The sequence below is a fragment of the Panulirus ornatus genome, chromosome 69 (genome assembly GCF_036320965.1).
Source record: "Panulirus ornatus isolate Po-2019 chromosome 69, ASM3632096v1, whole genome shotgun sequence".
Lineage (NCBI taxonomy): Eukaryota > Metazoa > Arthropoda > Malacostraca > Decapoda > Palinuridae > Panulirus > Panulirus ornatus.
Window position 1 is genome coordinate 19,993,892 of NC_092292.1, and position 22,607 is coordinate 20,016,498.

The 22,607-nt window shown below is 39.8% G+C and overlaps 7 protein-coding genes and 1 pseudogene across 7 annotated transcripts in view; 3 read left to right on the forward strand and 5 right to left on the reverse strand.

Moving 5' to 3' along the window:
* LOC139747524 (cuticle protein AMP1A-like) overlaps nt 1–22,607 on the forward strand; it is a 126,296-nt gene that overhangs the window by 72,932 nt on the left and 30,757 nt on the right. The window lies entirely within an intron of this gene.
* Nucleotides 355–1,273, forward strand: LOC139747522 (endocuticle structural glycoprotein SgAbd-8-like). Its single transcript, XM_071659923.1, has 3 exons — nt 355–502; nt 651–871; nt 990–1,273. The coding sequence occupies exons 1-3, from the start codon at nt 494–496 to the stop codon at nt 1,171–1,173; spliced, it is 414 nt and encodes a 137-aa protein (XP_071516024.1). The 5' UTR covers nt 355–493; the 3' UTR covers nt 1,174–1,273.
* On the reverse strand, nt 2,938–3,799 carry LOC139747547 (endocuticle structural glycoprotein SgAbd-8-like). Its single transcript, XM_071659956.1, has 3 exons — nt 3,741–3,799; nt 3,343–3,563; nt 2,938–3,221 (listed from the first exon to the last, which is right to left on the reverse strand). The coding sequence occupies exons 1-3, from the start codon at nt 3,747–3,749 to the stop codon at nt 3,038–3,040; spliced, it is 414 nt and encodes a 137-aa protein (XP_071516057.1). The 5' UTR covers nt 3,750–3,799; the 3' UTR covers nt 2,938–3,037.
* On the forward strand, nt 4,260–5,198 carry LOC139747589 (endocuticle structural glycoprotein SgAbd-8-like). Its single transcript, XM_071660035.1, has 3 exons — nt 4,260–4,408; nt 4,556–4,776; nt 4,899–5,198. Exons 1-3 carry the CDS (start codon nt 4,400–4,402, stop codon nt 5,080–5,082), a joined length of 414 nt encoding a protein of 137 aa, XP_071516136.1. The 5' UTR covers nt 4,260–4,399; the 3' UTR covers nt 5,083–5,198.
* On the reverse strand, nt 6,856–7,715 carry LOC139747546 (cuticle protein CP14.6-like). The gene is made up of 3 exons (XM_071659955.1): nt 7,591–7,715; nt 7,233–7,453; nt 6,856–7,122 (listed from the first exon to the last, which is right to left on the reverse strand). The coding sequence occupies exons 1-3, from the start codon at nt 7,597–7,599 to the stop codon at nt 6,921–6,923; spliced, it is 432 nt and encodes a 143-aa protein (XP_071516056.1). The 5' UTR covers nt 7,600–7,715; the 3' UTR covers nt 6,856–6,920.
* Nucleotides 10,290–11,237, reverse strand: LOC139747697 (cuticle protein AMP1B-like). The gene is made up of 3 exons (XM_071660298.1): nt 11,103–11,237; nt 10,712–10,926; nt 10,290–10,592 (listed from the first exon to the last, which is right to left on the reverse strand). The coding sequence occupies exons 1-3, from the start codon at nt 11,109–11,111 to the stop codon at nt 10,403–10,405; spliced, it is 414 nt and encodes a 137-aa protein (XP_071516399.1). The 5' UTR covers nt 11,112–11,237; the 3' UTR covers nt 10,290–10,402.
* On the reverse strand, nt 15,374–16,327 carry LOC139747696 (cuticle protein AM1159-like). The gene is made up of 3 exons (XM_071660297.1): nt 16,194–16,327; nt 15,804–16,027; nt 15,374–15,690 (listed from the first exon to the last, which is right to left on the reverse strand). The coding sequence occupies exons 1-3, from the start codon at nt 16,200–16,202 to the stop codon at nt 15,489–15,491; spliced, it is 435 nt and encodes a 144-aa protein (XP_071516398.1). The 5' UTR covers nt 16,203–16,327; the 3' UTR covers nt 15,374–15,488.
* Nucleotides 18,548–19,378, reverse strand: LOC139747529 (cuticle protein AMP1A-like; annotated as a pseudogene).

Genomic DNA, 22,607 nt, shown 5'->3' on the forward strand with positions numbered 1-22,607 from the left:
GTTCTTTAGTTTTTGTTTTTGTAGTATATAACTCTAAGTTAGTGTGTTTGCTGCCATTATGGCTGAAATAAGATTTGCCCCTAGGGGAGATGGCTATATAGTATTTCATGAGCTGTTTTCAGTAAAAGGAGTTCAAATTCTGTTAGATACAGATCTTGAAAAAGCAACAGTTAACCACCGTTCATTCAACCGCAGTAAACAAAAAGTGGACACCTACATTGGCAGTCTACATGAAAAACCTCAGCAGTAACAGAAACTACTGTAGAATTATATATACCATTGACAAACCATATGTGATTTAGCATGAAAAGAAACACACTGTCCTATAATGATGTACTGATATAAGAAAACTAGAGTTAAGAGAGGGACGGGGAAACATCTACCGGACAAACTGGGATGTCAAGGTCACTGTGTAAAGGAGGGGCGTTAAGCAGGGACTATATAAGCCACGGTAGAGAGGCTTGCACATCAGTACTAACCACCAACAGTCAACATGAAGTTTGTGAGTACAGTGTTGTCTTCATAATGGGTCGCTTCATGAAAGACATATTTGTGTTAATCAAATATATTTTGTGAACAACATTTACATTTAGCATGTTGTAAAAAGTTAATCTGTAAAGTCTTACGATAAGTAATATCTTTCGGGACAGGTGCTCTTCTTCGCCGTGGCCATCGCCGCCCCCCAATTCAGCTACAGTGCACCAACTGGAGACTCCAGTGAAGAGCTTAATGTGGTGCCCATACTGAAGTACGACAACGTCCATGGGCCCGGAGGGAATAGGAACGTCGAAGTGGAGACTGGCAACGGCATCGTACTTTCACGCTCATACTCTTTTGACAGTGGTGCACAAATTCAGGCTGGACAATACTCGTGAGTATCAGGATAACCTTTGGGTAGTTTAATAGACTATCTAACTATCAATATTCATGCCATCTTAGTGTGCATATAAATAAAGGTAACACTAACACCATTTTTGTTGTACATACAGGTACACTGCTCCTGGTGGTGCTCCAGTCGTTGTGAAGTTCGTCGCCAACGAGTTTGGTTACCAGCCCGAGTCTGACTACCTGCCAGTGGCTCCTGCGTTCCCCCACCCAATTCCTCAGTTCGTTCTGGACCAGATCGCCTTCGCTGCTCAGCAGGACGCTGACAGTGATTCTGAAGAAGATTAGAAACTTAAGTCTCTTGCATTTATTCCCATGGATTACTGTACAAATGTCCACTGTATTTATTCGGCACGTTTATTTGTAGAATAAAGGTTATTCAAACATACATGCGTCTTTTTAGTTCGCCAGCAATAAGTAGTTTCCTGAGGAACTGAAAATTAACTTTGTCATTATACTAACTGAAAACTATTATCATTTTCATGTAAATATTCGGTAGATCTTTCGCCACAAGCTGTGCAAACGAAAGTGTGATTAGAATTCTTCTTATCATTTTACGATGTTTCCACGACTAAGTATGATTCCTATGTATCATGTGTGGCTTTTGTAAAATTTCATTATCACAGGCGGAAAAAGAATTCAGTGATAAAGCAGCACCGATTGGTTTACAGTTGTTGTATTGCCATATGCTTTCCGAGTTATAGGTTTGAAAACACAGAATTGACAAATCTCGAGATTCTTTATCCATAATATGACGAGATCATTTCACATCTTCAAAACGGTAATGAACAACAACAAAGAATGTGCTTCTAAAGATCGAAGGTAAAATAGCTATTGTTTAGATGTACTAATATAAGTATAAAATAAAACTTTTCGAAGTTATTGCTGACTGAAAAATTTGATACCAATAAAATGTATCTTTATTATATTACGTGCGTTTTACGACAGATGCTGGGAATGATAGGTTTATATACAATGTTATGATAATTGTGTATAACTGCTACTTCTTCCTTTTTTCTAAGGAAAACAATTTGTACACGATGAAACAGAGTTCGTACTGGAAAGACATACTTTTTGAAGGTAGAAATATATGTTATCTATTTTTAACAGTTTCACATACGCAATTTAACAATAACTAATTGTGAAATATTACTTCATTTTCTATACCTTTTAGGGCAAAACCTATACACCAACACTAAATCACAAGAACAAGCAAACTGGACTCTGAACACAAAGTTTTGCGTGTTAGTATCGTATCGAAACCTGTCCGTATGTGCATACATTTGTAAACAAAATGTAATTTATTACATTTTAAAATTTTGCTGAATTATTCAAATTATCACAGTTTTATATCCTCCCACCGTCAGAAGCAACATGTAATGATTATTTTGTTAATCAGTGTGGAGTGGATCGGTATATAAATGGACAAGAATTGCAGGGGTAAGTATTGACATTCTTTTTATCAATATACTTTCTTTTGTTAACAGATGTATAAAGAAAAGTTTTGATAAGGTTGTTATCATCGAAATAGCTCCACGTATGTCGTCATTTTTTTACATAGTCAATAATAAGTTTCGTGATTCCATATGATATTTTCAAAGAAAATCTTAATGAACTCTGATATTTTACGGATGAAGCACTAAATATTGTTAAAATATTAGTAGATTATAAATTTCTCAAGGAAATTGAATTCAGCGTTTTCGGTCATTCATGGTTTAATCAACCGATTCATGAAGTTTGAGTACATTTGCTGACTCATGTTTTGAAAAGCATCCGTCACAGAAGACCATAAAACAGCCATTGTTAATAGTAATTAATTTTCTTACCCTGGTATCGATGGTTTCCAATATTCACGTATGGTACATCGAAATCTTATTTTGTGATGGAGCTTTTATATGAATAAACGGCGTTTATGCTATATATTTCTCTCCACAGCGTAGGATACATGAATTGCTTGAAAGTGAAAGGAAATTCTATTCAGCGTTAAAGAAGTTTGAAGATTTGAGGGACAAAAGAAGGTTACTTTTTTTTAGGCAGCTTAAAAGACATAGACACGTTTGATTGATTTTTATTTTTAGAATATACAGGGAATAAATATATATCGGGTAGCAGTACAAAATCATATGTGATTTATCCTAGAGGTCTTGAGTCATTAGTCCTCATCAGAATCTCGGTCAGCGTCCTCCTGAGCAGCGAAGGCGATTTGGTCAAGAACGAACTGAGGGATTGGGTGTGGGAACGCGGGAGCCACTGGTAGGTAGTCAGACTCTGGCTGGTAGCCGAACTCGTTGGCGACGAACTTCACAACGACGGGAGCGCCATCAGGAGCAGTGTATCTGTATATACAACAAAAAGGATGTTATTGTTACATTTAGTTATATTACAGTAAAACTGTATGAATATCTACAGTTAGATATGATTGTATTATACTATCAAAAAGGTTTTCTTGATACTCACGAATATTGTCCAGCCTGAGTTTGTGCGCCGGTGTCAAAGGAGTAGGAACGTGAAAGTGCGATGCCGTTGCCAGTCTCCACTTCGACGTTCCTACTCCCTCCTGGCCCATGGACGTTGTCATATTTCAGTATGGGCACCACATTAAGCTCTTCACTGGAGTCTCCAGTTGGTGCACTGTAGCTGAACTGGGGGACGGCGATGGCCACGGTGAAGAAGAGCGCCTGCCATATAAGACATGTCTTCTATCATACGAGTTTATAAGAGGAAATTTTAGTATGTTTTTATTATAAATGACATATTCTTGTTTAAAGTAAAAATTGTTGACAAATGGAAAGTCACATAAATGTTTGCTATAAAGTTACATGCTGAGAATAGTAACTCATATACACACTACTCACAATCTTCATGTTGACTGTTAGTGGTCAGTAGTGATATGTAAGTTTCTCTGCCGTGTCTTATATAGTCCCTGCTTACCATCTCTCCTTTTGACCATGACCTTGTCATCCCTGATTGTCTGGTTAGAAGTTTTCCTCTCCATCGTTCTTTAGTTTTTGTTTTTGTAGTATATAACTCTAAGTTAGTGTGTTTGCTGCCATTATGGCTGAAATATGACTTGCCACTTGGGGAGATGGCTATATAGCATTGTATGTGCTGTTTTCAGCTTTATTGATTAGGCGACTGTAAAAGGAGTCCAAATTCTGTTTGCTGCAGATCTTGAAAAGGCAATAGTTAACCACCGCTCATTCAACCGAAGTAAACAAAAAGTGGATCCCTACATCTGTTGGCAATCTACATGAAAATCCTCAGTAGTAACAGAAACCATTGTACAATGATATATATATTGATTGATAAATCATGTCATTCATCACGAAAACAGACACACTGACCTATAATGATGTACTGATATAAGAATACTAGAGTTAAGGGAGGGACGGGGAAACATCTGCCGGACAATGAGGGATGGCAAGGTCACTGTGTAAAGAAGGGGCGTCAAGCAGGTACTATATAAGCTACGGTAGAGAAGCTTGCACATCAGTACTAACCACCAACAGTCAACATGAAGTTTGTGAGTACAGTGTTGTCTTCATAATGGGTCGCTCTATGAAAGAATATGCGTGTTAATCTTAATCTATTTTGTGAAAAATATTTACATTTAGCATGCTGTAAAAAATTAATCTGTACACTCACACAAAAGTAATATCTTTCGTGACAGGTGTTCTTGTTCACCGTGGCCATCGCCATCCCACAGTTCAGCTACAGTGCACCAACTGGAGACTCCAGTGAAGAGCTTAATGTGGTGCCCATACTGAAGTACGACAACGTCCATGGACCAGGAGGGAATAGGAACGTCGAAGTGGAGACTGGCAATGGCATCGCACTTTCACGTTCCTACTCTTTTGACAGTGGTGCACAAACTCAGGCTGGACAATATTCGTGAGTATCAAGATAACCTTTGGATACATTTGATAGAATGATATTTAACCGTTAATATTCGTGCCATTTTACCGTACATATAAATAAAGGTAACACTAACACCTTTTTTGTTGTATATACAGGTACACTGCTCCTGATGGCGCTCCAGTCGTTGTGAAGTTCGTCGCCAACGAGTTTGGTTACCAGCCCGAGTCTGACTACCTGCCAGTGGCTCCCGCGTTCCCCCACCCAATTCCTCAGTTCGTTCTGGACCAGATTGCCTTCGCTGCTCAGGAGGACGCTGACCGAGATTCTGATGAGGATTGATAACTCAGATCTCCTATATTTCCTCATTTGTGTAGTCAGCTACAGAAATCGTTGTAAAGATGTTCAATATATTTATTCGTGATGTATGTCTTGAAAATAAAGATTCTTAAAGCATACGTATGTTTTCTAGTATGCCACCAATCAGTATATTCCTAAGGAATCTCAAGTTATCATTCTTATTGCACCAAATGAAAATTGTTTTAAATTTCAGTTAACTCTCCTGTATATTTCACGCCAAGCACGATGGAATAGGGTATGAATCTTACGTGTCTTTCTTTTTTTTCTTTTGACGGGATATTTCTTCGACTGGATAGAATTTCTTTGTGTGATATTTTTCTATAACCGATCGTTTTCAAAAAACATCAGGAAAAAGTTAATGAATAAGCATCTTGACTGTTTACGGGCCTTTACTGTTATATGCTTCAGTGTGAATCAGTTGGAAAACGTATTTGAAATCTGGTTTTTGACAGTGTATATCATCAGGACTGAGATCGGACTTGATACCTACCGAAACCACGTGGTATATCTCAGCAAAATGTTAATAGACTGCGACATTGCATAGGTGAAACTCAAAACATTATGAATAGATTATCATTATTATTTTGCTTTGTCGCTGTCTCCCGCGTTTGCGAGGTAGCGCAAGGAAACAGACGAAAGAAATGGCCCAACCCACCCCCACACACAATGTATATACATACACGTCCACACACGCAAATATACATACCTATACATCTTAATGTACACATATATATACACACACAGACACATACATATATGCCCATGCACACAATTCACACTGTCTTTATTCATTCCCATCGCCACCTCGCCACACATGGAATACCATCCCCCTCCCCCATCATGTGTGCGAGGTAGAACTAGGAAAAGACAACAAAGGCCCCATTCGTTCACACTCAGTCTCTAGCTGTCATGCAATAATGCCCGAAACCACAGCTCCCTTTCCACATCCAGGCCCCACACAACTTTCCATGGTTTACCCCAGACGCCTCACATGCCCTGATTCAATCCACTGACAGCACGTCAACCCCGGTATACCACATCGATCCAATTCACTCTATTCCTTGCCCTCCTTTCACCCTCCTGCATGTTCAGGACCCGATCACACAAAATCTTTTTCACTCCATCTTTCCACCTCCAATTTAGTCTCCCACTTCTCCTCGTTCCCTCCACCTCCGACACATATATCCTCTTGGTCAATCTTTCCTCACTCATTCTCTCCATGTGCCCAAACCATTTCAAAACACCCTCTTCTGCTCTCTCAACCACGCTCTTTTTATTTCCACACATCTCTCTTACCCTTGCATTACTTACTCGATCAAACCACCTCACACCACATATCGTCCTCAAACATCTCATTTCCAGCACATGTCTAAAGATAATGAGATATGTTATTTTCGGACACTTCTAGCTCATATTCAAATGATTCATGACCTTTGAGTGCATCTGCTGGCCCATGTCCTGTTAAGCATCCGCCACAAAACGTTGGAAAACAATCAGCGGTTATCAATTTTTTTTCTTACTCTGGCATCGATAGTTTCCAACATTCACGTGTGGTATATAGAAATCTTATGTTATCGTGGAACTGATGTATGAATAAATGGCATTCTTGTTATATCTCTCTCTCGTTACGGTGCATAGCTTAAGATCTGTGAATTGCTTGGAAGTGAAAGCAGTTTGCATTTATTGTAAAAGAGTAGTGAAAATTTAAGAGACATAAGGAGTTTACTTTTTGTTAGACAAATAAAAAGACATATGCATGTTTGAACAATTTTAATTAATAGATAAATAAATATATATATAAATATATATATTCTGAGTTATTAAACTTCATCAGAATCCCCGGAGAGGGCTAGTGCGCGGGCAGCGTCCTCCTGAGCGGCGAAGGCGATCTGGTCCAATACGAACTGAGGGATTGGGTGGGGGAACGCGGGAGCCACTGGTAGGTGGTCAGACTGGGGTTGGAAGCCGTGCTCGTTGGCGACGAACTTCACAACGACGGGAGTGCCGTCAGGAGCGGTGTACCTGTTTGTGTAAAAAAAAAGGTTATTAGTTCTAACCTTTCCACTGCATGCAATGAAATAAGCTTCAGTATGGAATTAGATGGTAGTCTATGAACCTATCCTGATACTCACGAATACTGTCCGGCCTGAACAACTGCACCATCGTCGGCGGAGTAGGAGCGTGAAAGTGCGATGCCGTTCCCGGTCTCTACTTCGACGTTGAAGTTCCCTTCATCTCCTGGGACGTGCTCGTACTTCAGTATGGGCACCACTTTAACTTCATCACTGAAGTCTTCAGTTGGGGCGCTGTAGCCGAAGTGGGGGACTGCGATGGCCACGAAGAACAGCAGCACCTACCATACAAAATGTGACTTTCATCATACGAGTTTGTACATTTCTACAGTTTGTTTAATGTAGATATTGTTCAGGGAACAAGAAGTAAAAACATCAGTGATAAAACGACTCATTATGATAAGGACACTGTACTCACAAACTTCATGTTGACTGTTAGTGGTCAGTACTGATGTGTAGTCTTCTCTGCCGTGTCTTATATAGTCCCTGCTTACCATCTCCTTTTAACTATGACCTTCCCATCCCTGGTTGAATGTGTCCCCGTCCCTCCTTCTTTGATCCGTTGTCCTTTATAGGCGCGGTGGTTAGGGTTTCTGACCGTGACGCATTCATAGGCTTCCCAGGGTCGAGCTCATAGGTTCGAATCGTGGTTCGACAGTTTATCCACAGGCAACCCAGCAGTTCATTCCAACCCATGGGGTTGGTCGATATAATGCGTACCTGGTTCAGGCTATATCAGCTGACTCATATCTCTTGTATCTCCCCTAATGATGTGACCATTATATAGATACACACACACACACACACACACACACACACACACACACACACACACATATATATATATATATATATATATATATATATATATATATATATATATATATATATATATATATATACATTCTAGCGGTAGCGCTCCCGCCTGTTACACAAGGGTCCCGGGTTCGATCCTGGCTGTTGGAGGTTTCTATGTTCTATGAAGGTGCGCGTTCATATGCACTTTGCTCGTATATATATATATATATATATATATATATATATATATATATATATATATATATATATATATATATATATATATATATATATATATATATATATATGTACTGATAAAATGATGTTGGTTCTTCTTTTGCGAAAATACTTATGTAGTTTCATTATGCTGTGAGAGATCAAGGTGGGAAACTACTGAGAAATGAAAAAATGAAACTGTATGAAAGGAAAAGTTGCAGAAATGTCTTTTTTTCATTTTCTTTGAAAATCGATATTTCACAAAATGTAGATAAGCGATTGCCAAGCTTATTACTTCACAGAAATAGATTTTGTCTTTTTAAGTGACGTGGATAACATATATCACATATATCACTTTCTTTAAAGTAGACTAAGAAAATCTAATTTGCTAAGATTAAAGGATGTATACTCTCATTATGTGACTTGCTGTGATATCCAGAATTGATTTCTTGTTTTCACGAAGAATCTATGGGTGACCCAGACATCCAGACAGGGCTGTGGACACCAAACTACTTAGGATTCAATGGATCCCATATAATGGGTGCGGCCAACACCCTCCTCACTGGCGAAAGTAGTTCAGTCGCGCCCGAATTGGATGACTGACTGGTTCAGGTACCATAGGAGTAGGGTAAGCCAGTTTGCCCAGGTGAATCTGACGTTCATGTTCTTAACCATCCTAGGGTACTTGGGCTGCGAAACCTAATTCTGCAAACTAATTTCCAGCTAAATGGTCTAACTGCATATATTTGATCTTTCTCATTTGATTAGCGATTGAGAAAAAGTCGTTGAATGTCGAAAGAGCTTCAGGGTCCCTCTTTCTAAGAATGACTTTTCCATTCACAAATGGCTGATGATATATTCCTCATGGACTTCTCTTTTTTTTCTTCTTTTTAAATTTTTTTCCAGCAATGGCTATTTCCCATAATCTTTATTTATTTCCCATTATCTTTTAGTTTTAAAGCGTGAAGATATACCTTACAGTCAGGGAAGGGCGCGAAATGTTGTGAGTGCGTGTATGGCCTTAATACTATCTTGAACTCCTGAAGAAAGTGTTCAATTTCTTTGCGATTGGTGGTAAAAACTTGACATTGACGGCTTTAATGATCTTGTCAGTCGATAGGCCTCAAGCCAGAATTACCAGCCAAACAACTTTTAGGCGTTTTATGTCTGCCAGAACATTCTCCTTTAATTTTCGAAGCCTTTTATCCAGTTCATCTGCAATATAATGTCCAGGTGTTCCTTGTTGCAGAAGTGACCTTCGTGATGCAATATGGTACCGAGGGACAGGTAGCAGACATCTATGGTAGCTGACTAAGCAAGCCTTTCTCCCAGCAAGGCCGACCTATGCAGATGTACTTCATACGAGACTGTATGGGTTGCCTAACACCTGCATTTCTACAGCTGTTTGCTAAATCCCATTTGCATATAATCATTGTAGAACTTTTTCTATTTTCATACAGTATCTAACTTTGCGATTACTTTTACTCCATGGCTGTACAATTTTGTAGATCACATAATAGATCAGCCATGTAGTGTTACATAAGGAATATGAGAGACGTAAGTTGTGCTATGACGGAATAAATATGAGGCAGAAGTTACATAAAGAATATTAGAAAAGAACCAATACCACAGTATGATCAAGAGAAGTTGATTGGATTTGATAAAATTCTTGAAGTTTTGATAGTTCAGTAACTCCCATATAGGAAATGTACACTTTAGATATACAAGAAAGAAAGAAATTAAGTGTATCAACTGAAATTATTCATCTGAAGTGGACATGATACATAATGAACGTATTCTTTAAAAGCATTTCTAAACTCAAGTTTGGTAGAACTTGTTTCACGACAAGGATAGAGAATTCATAGAACTTTTTCCTGTAACTCATATCTTTATAGAAAATAAAGTATGACCAAATTCTTGCCACATGTCTACTAAAGAAAAAATATGTCACACTGAAATTGTTGCACGAGAAACGTGTCACTGATTCAACAGTCTGCAGGTGTGGAAAAATCTTTACACTCGAATAATCAAACGAGTACTTTTTTTTTCTGGAAGCCATATGGCGTATCATTCATTATTGGTTACCAACTGAAAACAAATGAATAAGCCTGATAAATATTTATTTTGATAACATATAAGAATGCGTATTTACAGTAACTATATAACAATTACTGGGATCATTCGTCATAGGGGTAGGATCGAAAAACCCTGGTCCACTAAGATTCATGAGAATCATCGGCGCGGGCGGCGTCCTCTGCAGCAGCGAAGGCGATCTGGTCCAGCACGAACTGAGGGATTGGGTGGGGGAACGCGGGAGCCACTGGCAGGTAGTCAGACTCAGGCTGGTAGCCGTACTCATCGGCGACGAATTTTACAACGACGGGAGAGCCGTCAGGAGCAGTGTAGCTGTTTATATAACAAAAAACATTTGTTACTCAGAGAAAAGGTGAAGCATTATGAATGTGCACATATGGAGAGCCATATATACTTTTGATCAAGTGACAGAAAGTCATCATAATACTCACGAATACTGTCCAGCCTGCTGTACGACGCCATCGTCAGGAGTGTAAGACCGTGACAGTACGATGCCGTTGGCAGCCTCTACTTCGACGAGGAAGTTTCCATGCTCATCATGGTAGCGAGTGTCCTTTACAATGGGCACGAACTCCTCGCTGGACTCCCCAGTTGGGGCACTGTAGGTGAAGTGTGGGGCGGCGAGAGCCACGGCAAAGAGAAGAACCTGCAGTAGAAAGTCCAACTATTAATGAGTAAATTCAGGTGATGAACTTTCAGTAAAGCCTTCATTCAAAAAGGTGCCACGGAAGAGAGGAAAAGAAAATTTCAAAAAGGCACCTTAGAAATCAGAGATGGGCTGTCTGGTTACTGAGAAGAATTTTTGAACTGCACAATACTTACGAACTTCATGTTGGGCGTTGGTGGTCAGTACTGGTGTGTGAAGTACTGTACCGCGTCTTATATAGTCCCTCTCCACCGCCCCTTTCGTCTTGACCGTGACCTTGCCATCCCTGAGCCCTGGCTGATACCTTCCCCACTGTAGCCTATGTAGCTACTTTATTTTCTGCGTGAATCAGTCTATAACGATAGGCGAGAGGGTACCTGTCATCTTGACAAACTCTTATTTTCTGTATCTACATAGACTGTACGTTTTCTACGTTGAGAGTCATTTACGTAACTTGGCAACAGATGTGGGTGGCCACTTTTTGCTTCCTGGGAGCCTAGAAGGGTATGATGGTTGACGAGTATGGGCACTAGGCAAAGGTCACTATCTCTCGTGTCTAAGCTGAAACATATTGCTAATATACGTAGCTGTAACCTCAAGGAGATGTAGCTTTCAAATAAGAGATTTTTTTGCTAATAAGATTTTTGCATTTCTTTTTTCAGATTATGAGCACGGTCTTATCTCTCCTCTCCTTAGCTCAACACACATCATCTGCGAAAACATTTAACTCTATACAAATGTGTTTTCAGCGGACCCGATAGAAGGTTTCACAATAAATGTCACTGGTATTTGTACGGACACCAACGCAGAACTTTCCAAACTCTTCGTCGACACTGTCTACCCTCAAGACGGGTGTCACCACTTTCTAGCTGGACTCGATAGCTGGGGTACTATAGCTGAAGTAGGAAGCAGCTATCGCCACAGTGATCGCCATCATGACAGCATAATTTTGTGATATCGTCGTGATAATGATCAACTATTCACGTTCAGTGTGAAAGTGGTTTTATATGTTTTATACAGACATTGAAGGCCCTTATTAGAGGTCCACTATGCCTTCCTTACTGTTTAGAAAAACATGTAATGAACATAGCTTGTCTCATAAGCCTCATGGATGAGTCACTGAAATAATCATAACAATGTAGGTATTATACACACACTCACACACACACACACACACACACACACACACACACATATAGAGCGCTTACAAACTTTATTGGTTGAAGGCTCGTGGTTAATACATACAGATCATCTCCATAATGTATACAATCCCTGATCAGGTTCACATCCTGCCTTCCTCGATAGGCTCTTCATCAACCTGACACTTCCATTTCCTTTATTGATATATAATGTCAAAGATAAATACATTTAATTCCTGATCATTTGCATATATTTCTTCAGAATACTTTCACTTAATGTTGCACTTCTTACGTCTAATTGGTCGTGAAGGTCGCGTGCCGTATTCGCTTACGTATGAAAGTGTTATTTTTTATGGCACGTGTTGATCCTATGGAAAAAGGCGGCCCACCTCTATGATAGCCGACTAAAAACTCCTTTCTCCATTCCAGAACAAATTATTAGGGTAGGTTAAGTATCTAAAGCCGCTATGTCTAACATTTGTGAAACGCTACGTGTGTGTATTTGTTGACTCGTGACTTTTAGGGCATGATTTGAAATCTGGATATTTAGATCAACTGTGATCAAGAATTATTCAGAAGGACAATGAAAAGCGGTTTGGGGTATTTATTCTTGCATATGGATAATTTCTCTCTGTCACTCTCCCTTTCTCTCTTCTCTCATTCTCTCTGCATCTAAATAATCTTAAGGTAAGTTTTTTTAATTCATGATTTTGCATAATTGGAGTGAATACATTATCAAAAGGTTATCTCTGTGATCAGCGTTCACTTTAATTCCCTTTATAGTGAAGCGATAAAGTGCTCTATATGGAAAGCTGTGGTCATAGATAAATCGTTGTTTATACACAGAAGAGAAAGATTCGGTCCTGCATACAGTGTGATTACGTATTCCTCTCACAATAACTCTGTCTCACATGACACAACACATGATCTTCCCTGCTACCTGAATGAAAGGATATTGACTCTGTGTAATAGCAATAGTCACTCCCATAATTTAATGATGGGGACAAATCGTTCTGTTACGTAAATACAATCTATTTGACCTTTACTTGAGGTGAATCGTCATACGATAAATGTCACAAGACCGTAAACTTATATGCTAATTCGAGAACTAAGTGTCAGCAAAGTTGTCTGTACATAGAAATCATCCATCAAAATTTGACTTCTTCCTTGTCACTGAGTTTGATCTATTTGTTGACAGTTTTGTTAACCGTTGTGCTGAGCGAGTCTGGCCTCATAGATATGTCTTACAGGGTCATTAGTTGAGCTTGACTCCCTTCATTCTTAGCAGCTTCCAAATCTTCTTAAGGTTAATTTGCGCAGCGTACCATTAAGTGTTTTTATCTCATTAAACATCATCTGGTCAGGGAACCTACAATGTTTTGAGCAATGCAAGAATTATGGGAGAAACGTTATAATTCTTTGTGATAAAGATTTCTCTGGCTATCATATAATCTAAAAGTTTCCACGTGACACATGAATATATATATCTTGTTTGTAACAATTGAAATTATGTAAAAGTCTTGGTGGCCATGTACCTAGATTGAAAGTTCAGGTGTAGGAAAAAAAATGTAAATGATTATAAGTCACTGAACATAGATAGGCATCCTGGTTAATGTGATTTTCATGTTCATATATCATATTCATCAATATTTTGCGAACGTTAAGTTCAGACTTGCCCACTAGTATGGCCCAAGGTACACATACCAATGCCATGAACCTGTAGCAGACGATTATTTGAAGCTAATTTAAAAAACCAACACGAGGAGACTTTACTCATTGATCCGAGCTTATCAATATCTCGTTGAATACTCTTGACGAAACTGTAGATTACAATGATGGCTCTCACTAATGAAAAATATATAATTTGCATAAAGCGAAGAGAAATTCTTGTTACACCAGCGGAAATTAGATGCCTGAAGATGAATTATAGTGACAATGTGTATTTCTGACTTACTTGCGATTCATTTATCTAATTTTTTTTTCTTCCTGGTGCTGTGTCAAGGGGCAGTCATTACAACACCTATTAATTACCAGTCAAGCTTTGATCTTAACTGTATCTGCTATATGATTACCAGCCAAGCATCTAACTTAAGTTGAATCTGGTATGATTACTTAAGATGTTTTGATTTGTACTGTTGATTGAAAAGCAGAATGCTTCAAAGGGGCTGCCAGTATCATTTTAGCTGCTCAGTAAGTTTTCGATCTCATATTATCACTGGAAATCAAATGCCTAAACATTATAACTATTAAAAAGAAACCTTTACAATAATACATATCAGACAGGGATACAGACAGTAAAATGATTCGGCTGTCGAACTCTCGTAAAGAAATAGTTTGTCAGTAACATTATTCTGCAAGAATGTGGGTTAACGTTGATATGAAATTAATTTAGAAAAGATATGAATTTGGTTAAGTGAAACCTTGATGTTTCTTTGTTTACTGAGAAGACATGTTTAAGTTCAATAGAGCACACCCTGAATTCTGAAAGGTTTGAATTCCACTGAAACTGATATATATATATATATATATATATATATATATATATATATATATATATATATATATATATATATATATATATATATATGTGTGTGTGTGTGTGTGTGTGAAGTGTGTGTGTGAAGTGTGTGTGTGTGTGTGTGTGTGTGTGTGTGTGTGTGTGTAGATTTTAATATCAATTATCCAAAGTTTTGTAGAATAAAAGCAGCTTTGCAGACTTTTACCACCTGTTGTAAACTGTCCTTTGCCACAAAAACTCTTTGCTTCACTGAGCAAAAACTAGCCGTCCACCTCCGCTGTCAGACAGATGAACGAGCTGCAGCAGAGAGAATGACTGTTGCTAAAACCAGTGGAGCCAACGAATAGGAACGCTAGTTTATTTTTTTGTTTTGTTTTTGTTCAAGTGATGATGTTTTTCAGTCCTCACCTTGAGAGACAGATGATGGCTTATGGTTATCAAATCTTTTAGGTCTTTAAAATATTATTTAGATGTACGAGATAATTCATTTCTTCTAAAGCAAAAGAGACTGTATCCCACACAGTCTCGTCTACCTTCATCTGTTTCAAACTTTTTTCCATAGTGTAGGATATGACGCAAAATACACATGAAAAACAATAGATAAACAACTACAAAGAGAAGAAGGAACTTTGTCACACATAATTACTCTGTCCATTTTTATGGCGATTGTTTACTCATATCTAAAAAAAAACAACCAGGTAATCTCCAGCAGGTGTTGCTGGTGACAATGATAACAGACTGATCATCATCATTATCAGTGATTCTGGGATGAGATTAAATCCAGCACGTGTATAGTTATAAGGATGTGTTTATTTTGAAAATAAATAGTCATGAGTCCTTAGTTGCTATATGAGGATCAGCTACTCTGTTAACCTTGAATGGGGGAGTCGGAGTTATGGGTAGAACTAGTCCTCGTGTGAGTCATCAAGCTGTGCACGGGCGCGGGCGGCGTCCTCTGCAGCAGCGAAGGCGATCTGGTCCAGCACGAACTGAGGGATTGGGTGGGGGAACGCGGGAGCCACTGGCAAGAGGGGAGACTCGGGCTGGTAACCGTTCTCGTTGGCGACAAACTTGAGTGCCACCTCGGTTCCATCAGGAGCAGTGTACCTGTAAGGATGTACAAACGTTAGTTATTACAAGGAAATAAACTTGTTATTATCTGTATGTATTCTTTCATTGATATAATTCTTCTCTGTAATGATTGGACCAAAAGTACTCACGAGTACTGTCCAGCCTGGATGACTGCGCCAGTGTCAGTGTTGGGAGAACCAGCATGAGAGAGGCGGATGCCGTTGCCAGTCTCCACGTCAACAGTGAACTTTCCGTCCTGCTCATGGACGCGTTCATCCTTCAGGATGGGCACCACATCTTCTTCACTGGAGGCTAGAGTTGGGGCACTGTAGCTTAACTGGGGGACGGCGAGGGCCACGGCGACAAGAATAACCTAAAAGGGAAAAATAGTATTTTGGAATACCTGAGAAAATGACATATGTGATAGACATTACTTGAGGAAATGATACCACTTACTCTATATAAGACCAAATTCCTTGAAAATGGTGAATATGATTGGTACTAGATTATAAGATTTAACCCATATACACAGTACTCACAAACTTCATGTTGAGTGTTGGCGACCAGTACTGATGTGTGAGGTCCTCTGCCGTGTCTTATATAGTCCCTGACCACCGTCCCTTGGTCTTGACCGTGTCCTTGCCCTCCCTCCCTGGCTGATAAGAAGCCTCTCTCACCCCTCTCCTGTCAGTTCTTACAATGACAGCAGTTTGCCATTAACACAACTCACACTTTGAGGAAAGACTCTCTCTCTCTCTCTCTCTCTCTCTCTCTCTCTCTCTCTCTCTCTCTCTCTCTCTCTCTCTCTCTCTCTCTCTCTCTCTCTCTCTCTCTCTCTCTCTGTAGATTTATACATAAGTAATTCATGGTTGCCTACACCCATTAGAATACTTTCATAAATATCATTGGTTGTCTATCTACTTTATCAGCGAAGGTCATGTCTGGTTTTTGTTCCATGGAGCAGAGTGTTTTTTTGTGAGTGGTCCTGAGGGACAGGCAGCTGACCTCTATGGGGGCCACGAAACAAGCCTTTCTCTAATCCGATCGAAATAGACGGAATAGATCTTAGATTTCATAGAATTTCATCAAATTCCATTTCGGAGACCTGAACATTCCTTGTAGATATTGAGAACTCATGACCATTGTGGTGTAATTTCATATTTGTAACACATTTCTTTGATCTGTCTTCATCATTCTGTTCACAATGAGTATTTGGATGATTCCGAGAACTGAAACATTTGTGTCAATCAGTATCTAATATAACATCGGTGTATATCAAAGTTCGATCGTGGTTTCATTCTTTTCATTCTGTATATATGAATTCATCTACCTATCCATCTATCTGTCTATTTATCTATCCAGATACATACTCGATAATATAAATAGCATTTTTATGGGAACTGTAAGGCAATGGCAAAAACATGGAAAAAGGAAGAATAAAGAGTGAGACTGATTTTAACTCGAGTGTTTGTATCCCTGACACTCAAAGCTGAAAAGATCTTAGGGAAAGGGAAAGACTAAAGAAGGCAGAGGATTCCGCAGCTTTCACAGTTTTAGTAAAGTGATAGGTAGCATAACGGCTAATCCCCGTGTGGCTGTTGCCTACACAGAATCTCTGAGAGTAACAGCAGATAAGCGAATACCGCTGGTCTATGATGCTTCAGTAGCAGGGGCACAGGCGGAGCACTCACGAGACCAGTGGTCCATAGAGCAAGGAGAGAACGGGAATGTGACAGCAAACAAAAAGGGATAGCTGGAGAGAGATGATCAGTCAGACAAGTATTGAGGTGGAGCGTTCTTGATTCCACTCTGTCTGAGGGAGGTGGATGATGAGGCACTCTAGCTGTGCGAGACGTTTTACTACCGGGGCAAATAAGACCCCTGGATACATGGAATATCTGCTGACAAGAGATATAATTACGGTGCCTATGCAACACACCGAGCTTCTGAGAAGGAGAGTTTATGATGTACAATTTGTGGGGCTTCTAGGATAGAGTGGAGCTTTTAGGCTTTGACCAGTATCTCGATATTGCAAGGTTTGAACCGCGATGTTTTGGATTTCAACAGTGGAGAACGAGTGAGATTTATGGATTGATATGGAGAAAAATTGGGCTTTTGCTCTACTAAGTCTAACCAGTTTAATGTTTTTCCTTGGTCTGAATCACGAGACAAAATGAACTTAGTGCAGGGAAAAAAACGAGCATTTGACTGAGAAAAGGTGGGAAATTAAGCTGAATGAGGAAAAGAGAAATCATCAGCACAAAAGTAAATAGGGTTGAAGAAAAGAGATCAATAATGGAGAGAAGGAGGAGAGCAGACTATAGGACAAGACGGTGAGGGGTACCACTGTTCACAGGAAACGATGGCCGACCGGGGAGGGGAGGTGCAATACAAAACAGAGAGAAGCAAAAATGACAAAGGAAGGAAGTCTAGAAATGAAAATACTTATGGCACACTCTGTCATATACTTTGATGTTAAGGGCAATGAATGAAGATTGATTCATTTTCCTGAGTGATGAGGATCAGGAGTGAGTCGCGTAGAAGACCGTGATGAGTCTGAGTAGGAGACTTAGTTATAGATTGATTAGATTGGAAGAGAAGAGGAGAGGATGAGTTGAATAAACTTTTGGAAATTGGACCAAAGAGAATTATATGGAGAAGGAAAAGTCAAAGCAGCACAGTTTCTTGGTATGAAGATGCGTTTGACTTTACGCATAACAGCTTTGTGATGTTTCTGGGCAGAAATGAGGAAAAAGTGTCATGCAAGAAATGAATAACACATTGACAGAGCGACTGCGAGAAACTTTCATATTTGCTGATGATAAATATGACGGTGAGAAATTGATGATAAACGTTGACAATGTCTCCGGGATGAATATAACAAACACATACATAGTTTTGAAGACTTGTTTATTCATAAAATAAATAGAATTATTATCACTTGTCGCTGTAGAACAGCACCTGAGGTTAACCTTGAATATGAAAATAGACAATAACTGTAGTCTGTTTAGTCTTCATAAGAGCCCTCAGCACGGGCGCGGGCGGCGTCCTCCTGAGCAGCGAAGGCGATCTGGTCCAGCACGAACTGAGGGATTGGGTGGGGGAACGCGGGAGCCACTGGCAGGAGGTCAGACTGAGGCTGGTAGCCGTTCTCGTTGGCGACAAACTTGAGTGCCACCTCGGTTCCATCAGGAGCAGTGTACCTGTAAGGATGTACAAACGTTAGTTATTACAAGGAAATAAACTTGTTATTATCTGTATGTATTCTTTCATTGATATAATTCTTCTCTGTAATGATTGGACCAAAAGTACTCACGAGTACTGTCCAGCCTGGATGACTGCGCCAGTGTCAGTGTTGGGAGAACCAGCATGAGATAGGCGGATGCCGTTGCCAGTCTCCACGTCAACAGTGAACTTTCCGTCCTGCTCATGGACGCGTTCATCCTTCAGGATGGGCACCACATCTTCTCACTGGAGGCTAGAGTTGGGGCACTGTAGCTTAACTGGGGGACGGCGAGGGCCACGGCGACAAGAATAACCTAAAAGGGAAAGTACTGTTCTTGTGATACCTGAGAAGATAGGATAAGACTTATAGATAACATCCCTTGTACAAAAATGATAACATAAGTTGAATAACCTAAGTCTTCGATGATGATAGGAAGCCAAGGTTACACTATGAGCATAGTGAGGGTTTACCCATATGCACAGTACTCACAAACTTCATGTTGAGTGTTGGTGACCAGTACTGATGTGTGAGGTCCTCTGCCGTGTCTTATATAGTCCCTGACCACCGTCCCTTGTTCTTGACCGTGTCCTTGCCCTCCCTCGCTGGCTGACGAGAGGCTTCTTATAGCCTACTTCTGTCAGCTCTCATGTCGATAAAGCCCTACTGACTTAGAACACCGTCTCTGCAGAGTATCTTAGTGTATCTTATATATATATATATTATATATATATATATATATATATATATATATATATATATATATATATATATATATATATATATATATATATATATATATATATATATATATATATATATATATATATATATATATATATATATATATATATATATATATATATACATATACTAAGTGTCTTTCTCCTCAATTGTGGTTTGATCGCTTTTGTTCTCATGCATGTCACGTCGGAGACATGGCGGATCGAACAAAGAAACTCTTCCCTCCTCATTCTCATTCCGCTTACAGTTTTGTACAGAATCATCGCACCGTCGATTTTCGTAGAACTAAGCGCTCCTCTACACACACACACACACACACACACACACACACACACACATATATAACCTCTCACAAAGCTCATCAACCTGTAGTAAACTCTCCAGTGAATACGCCACTCTTTTCGACACCATAGTTTTTTTTTCCACTTTAGTTGACTCTACATCTGAACTCTCTCTCTCTCTCTCTCCCATGGTAAACCTGTGCCCCTCTCGTACATTTTCTTCGTCCAAGGTCCACTGGCTCCTCTCCCAGCCACAAGTGGGCGAGGTGTATGGGTTGGATAGTATAATTCCGCGCGACTCAAAGGCGTATCCCTCTAATCCTTGCTCATGTATTTCGCCTCTGCCCAGAACCTTAATTCTTATCTTCACTCTGGAAGCTTTCCTTGGTCTAGCTCGTTGACTAGAAAAGAAACCGTTGTAACTCATCTAACTTATCGCCCCAAACACCACCGTCTCTTCAGCTGTCTACAAAGCCTTCGAAATTTGCCTTCGATTCTCGCAGATTTTGAAGCAGTAAGAACCTTATTCCTCATTTCAGATCACCATGATGACTCTCGCAGTGCAAAAACTAATGGCGATATCTCCCAAGTGACCCACCTCTGGCCCTTCTCTCTCGTGGGTTCTTAATGAATCTATTGTCGTAACCCTCGGCATCTCCAGTGCATCAGGCAAGGTGTGGCATATGTCTGCATTCCTATGTACCCTACTGCATAGGTTTTCTTTCCAACTGCTCCATCGCAGTAGCCACTGATGCAATGAATTCCTCCTCTGATCCAGCCAACTGTGGCGTCCCTCTGGGTTTTGTCCAATCGGTGTCGCTCTTTCGTCTCTTCCTGATAAATCTTTCAACATCTAAAGCCACCTAGTCTTACGCTGACAATTCCTCAACTCACCTTCCCTTCCCTCTTCAGCCCGATACCTATCCTTGATTGTCGTGGTAAACGCATTTCCACTCAAAATTAGGACTTATGCAACATTATGAATAGGGACGAATCGTCTTTGTTATATTCAATAATGTAAAAACAGAACTTCTACCGATAACTCTTTCGAAGTAACGCTGATTTTCGATCATCAAATCTGAGAAAACTTCAGTTTGCTCCTTTATCAACTTAGACGTGTCAGGCAAAACCATGTCCCTCACTCCACCTTGGAGACCCACATGACGAAGGTTACAAATCTGCTTCCTCACAGTTGGGGATGTTGTTGTATAGGTTCCACAACTAACTTTAAACTGGGTAACTATACCACATACACAAGTACCTCATCAACTCTAAAAGCAGTTTTGTACTTTTAACTAAAGCAGCCTTTCTTCCATCTATCTTCTAACTCTCCTTTCCATCACCTCTCTTCACCCATCTCATCCGACCGTCACGATGTACTTTCTCAATATTCTACAGCTAGTGTTTCAGCCACTGCCAAACGAAGCTCTGGAATTCTCTTTCTTCTATCATCTTTTTTCTACTCCACTTTTCCACACTCAATAGTTGGATCTACAAACACAGGCGATGCTCAAATTAATCCGCCTTTTAGTTTTTTGATAGACTCCCCACATTTTACCTTTCAAATGATAGGGCATGTTTTTGCTAGTGCCATGTATGTATGTATGTATGTATGTATGTATGATGTATGTATGCATGTATGTATGTATGTATGTATATATGTATATGCATATACATAACGCCTAAGTTATTACTAACTTATGACTGAAACGTAAAGACAAATGGGAAATTACTCACTGTCCACAACAATGTGACAATTTGTAATCATCTGGTGTAGTACATACATGTCTCCTGCTGAGGAGCGGAGAGCGAAAACAGCTTGATTACCACCCTCACAGCACCTGACCATCCCATACACCCCTACGTTAGCACAAAAACTCCTGCAGAAACCTGTGAGTAAAAAGTGGACGCTCATCTTCACTGGTAGTAGGTAAATGATTAGCAAATATCTTGGAGAGATTTTTCACCTAAAAAGAAATATACATATGAACATATGATTTTTTGGTGAGTTGATAATTCAGTGAATATCAATGAGAAGTGAATGTCATGTGTGCAGGGGATTCTATAGAGAGGATTACGTCAGCTTCTCATGAGAGAGAGAGAGAGAGAGAGAGAGAGAGAGAGAGAGAGAGAGAGAGAGAGAGAGAGAGAGAGAGAGAGAGAGAGAGAGAGAGGATCATGGTCAAGATCACAGGTGCTGAAGGACGTGAAGCGCATAAAACAAGAGGCAAGAGGTAGCTCGTCAGCAACGACCGTATGCAGAACCTACGTGCACTATGCTGAGTTTTCTCCCTATTTCTCTCAAGTTGTCTGTCAATAGGGAACTGTTCTGTTCATAAGATGCGACGTATATACGTAGATGATAGCGTAAGCTACTAGTAAGGCAGTTGGCCTTTTTACAAATATCCCGATGCGGTTGAACTTTATTAATTTCGTAAATTCCAAACCTGTACATGTAATATTTTTCCCTGGCAGAAAGTAAAGAAAGGACATTCTTTGCACCGACGTAATGGGATATCTTAAAACTTCCGCTGCGGTTGGAACTTGGCTGCTCTTATCGTTGTGTACACGATTCCCAGTACATTCAGTGCGGTTGTAGTGATGAACGGCAACCCAGGGGCCAGGAACCTCTAGTTGAAAGAGGTGACGGTGGGGAGAATGGTGCAGCAGTTTCTTCTCCAAAGGTCCAAGTGATGGCTGAGGAG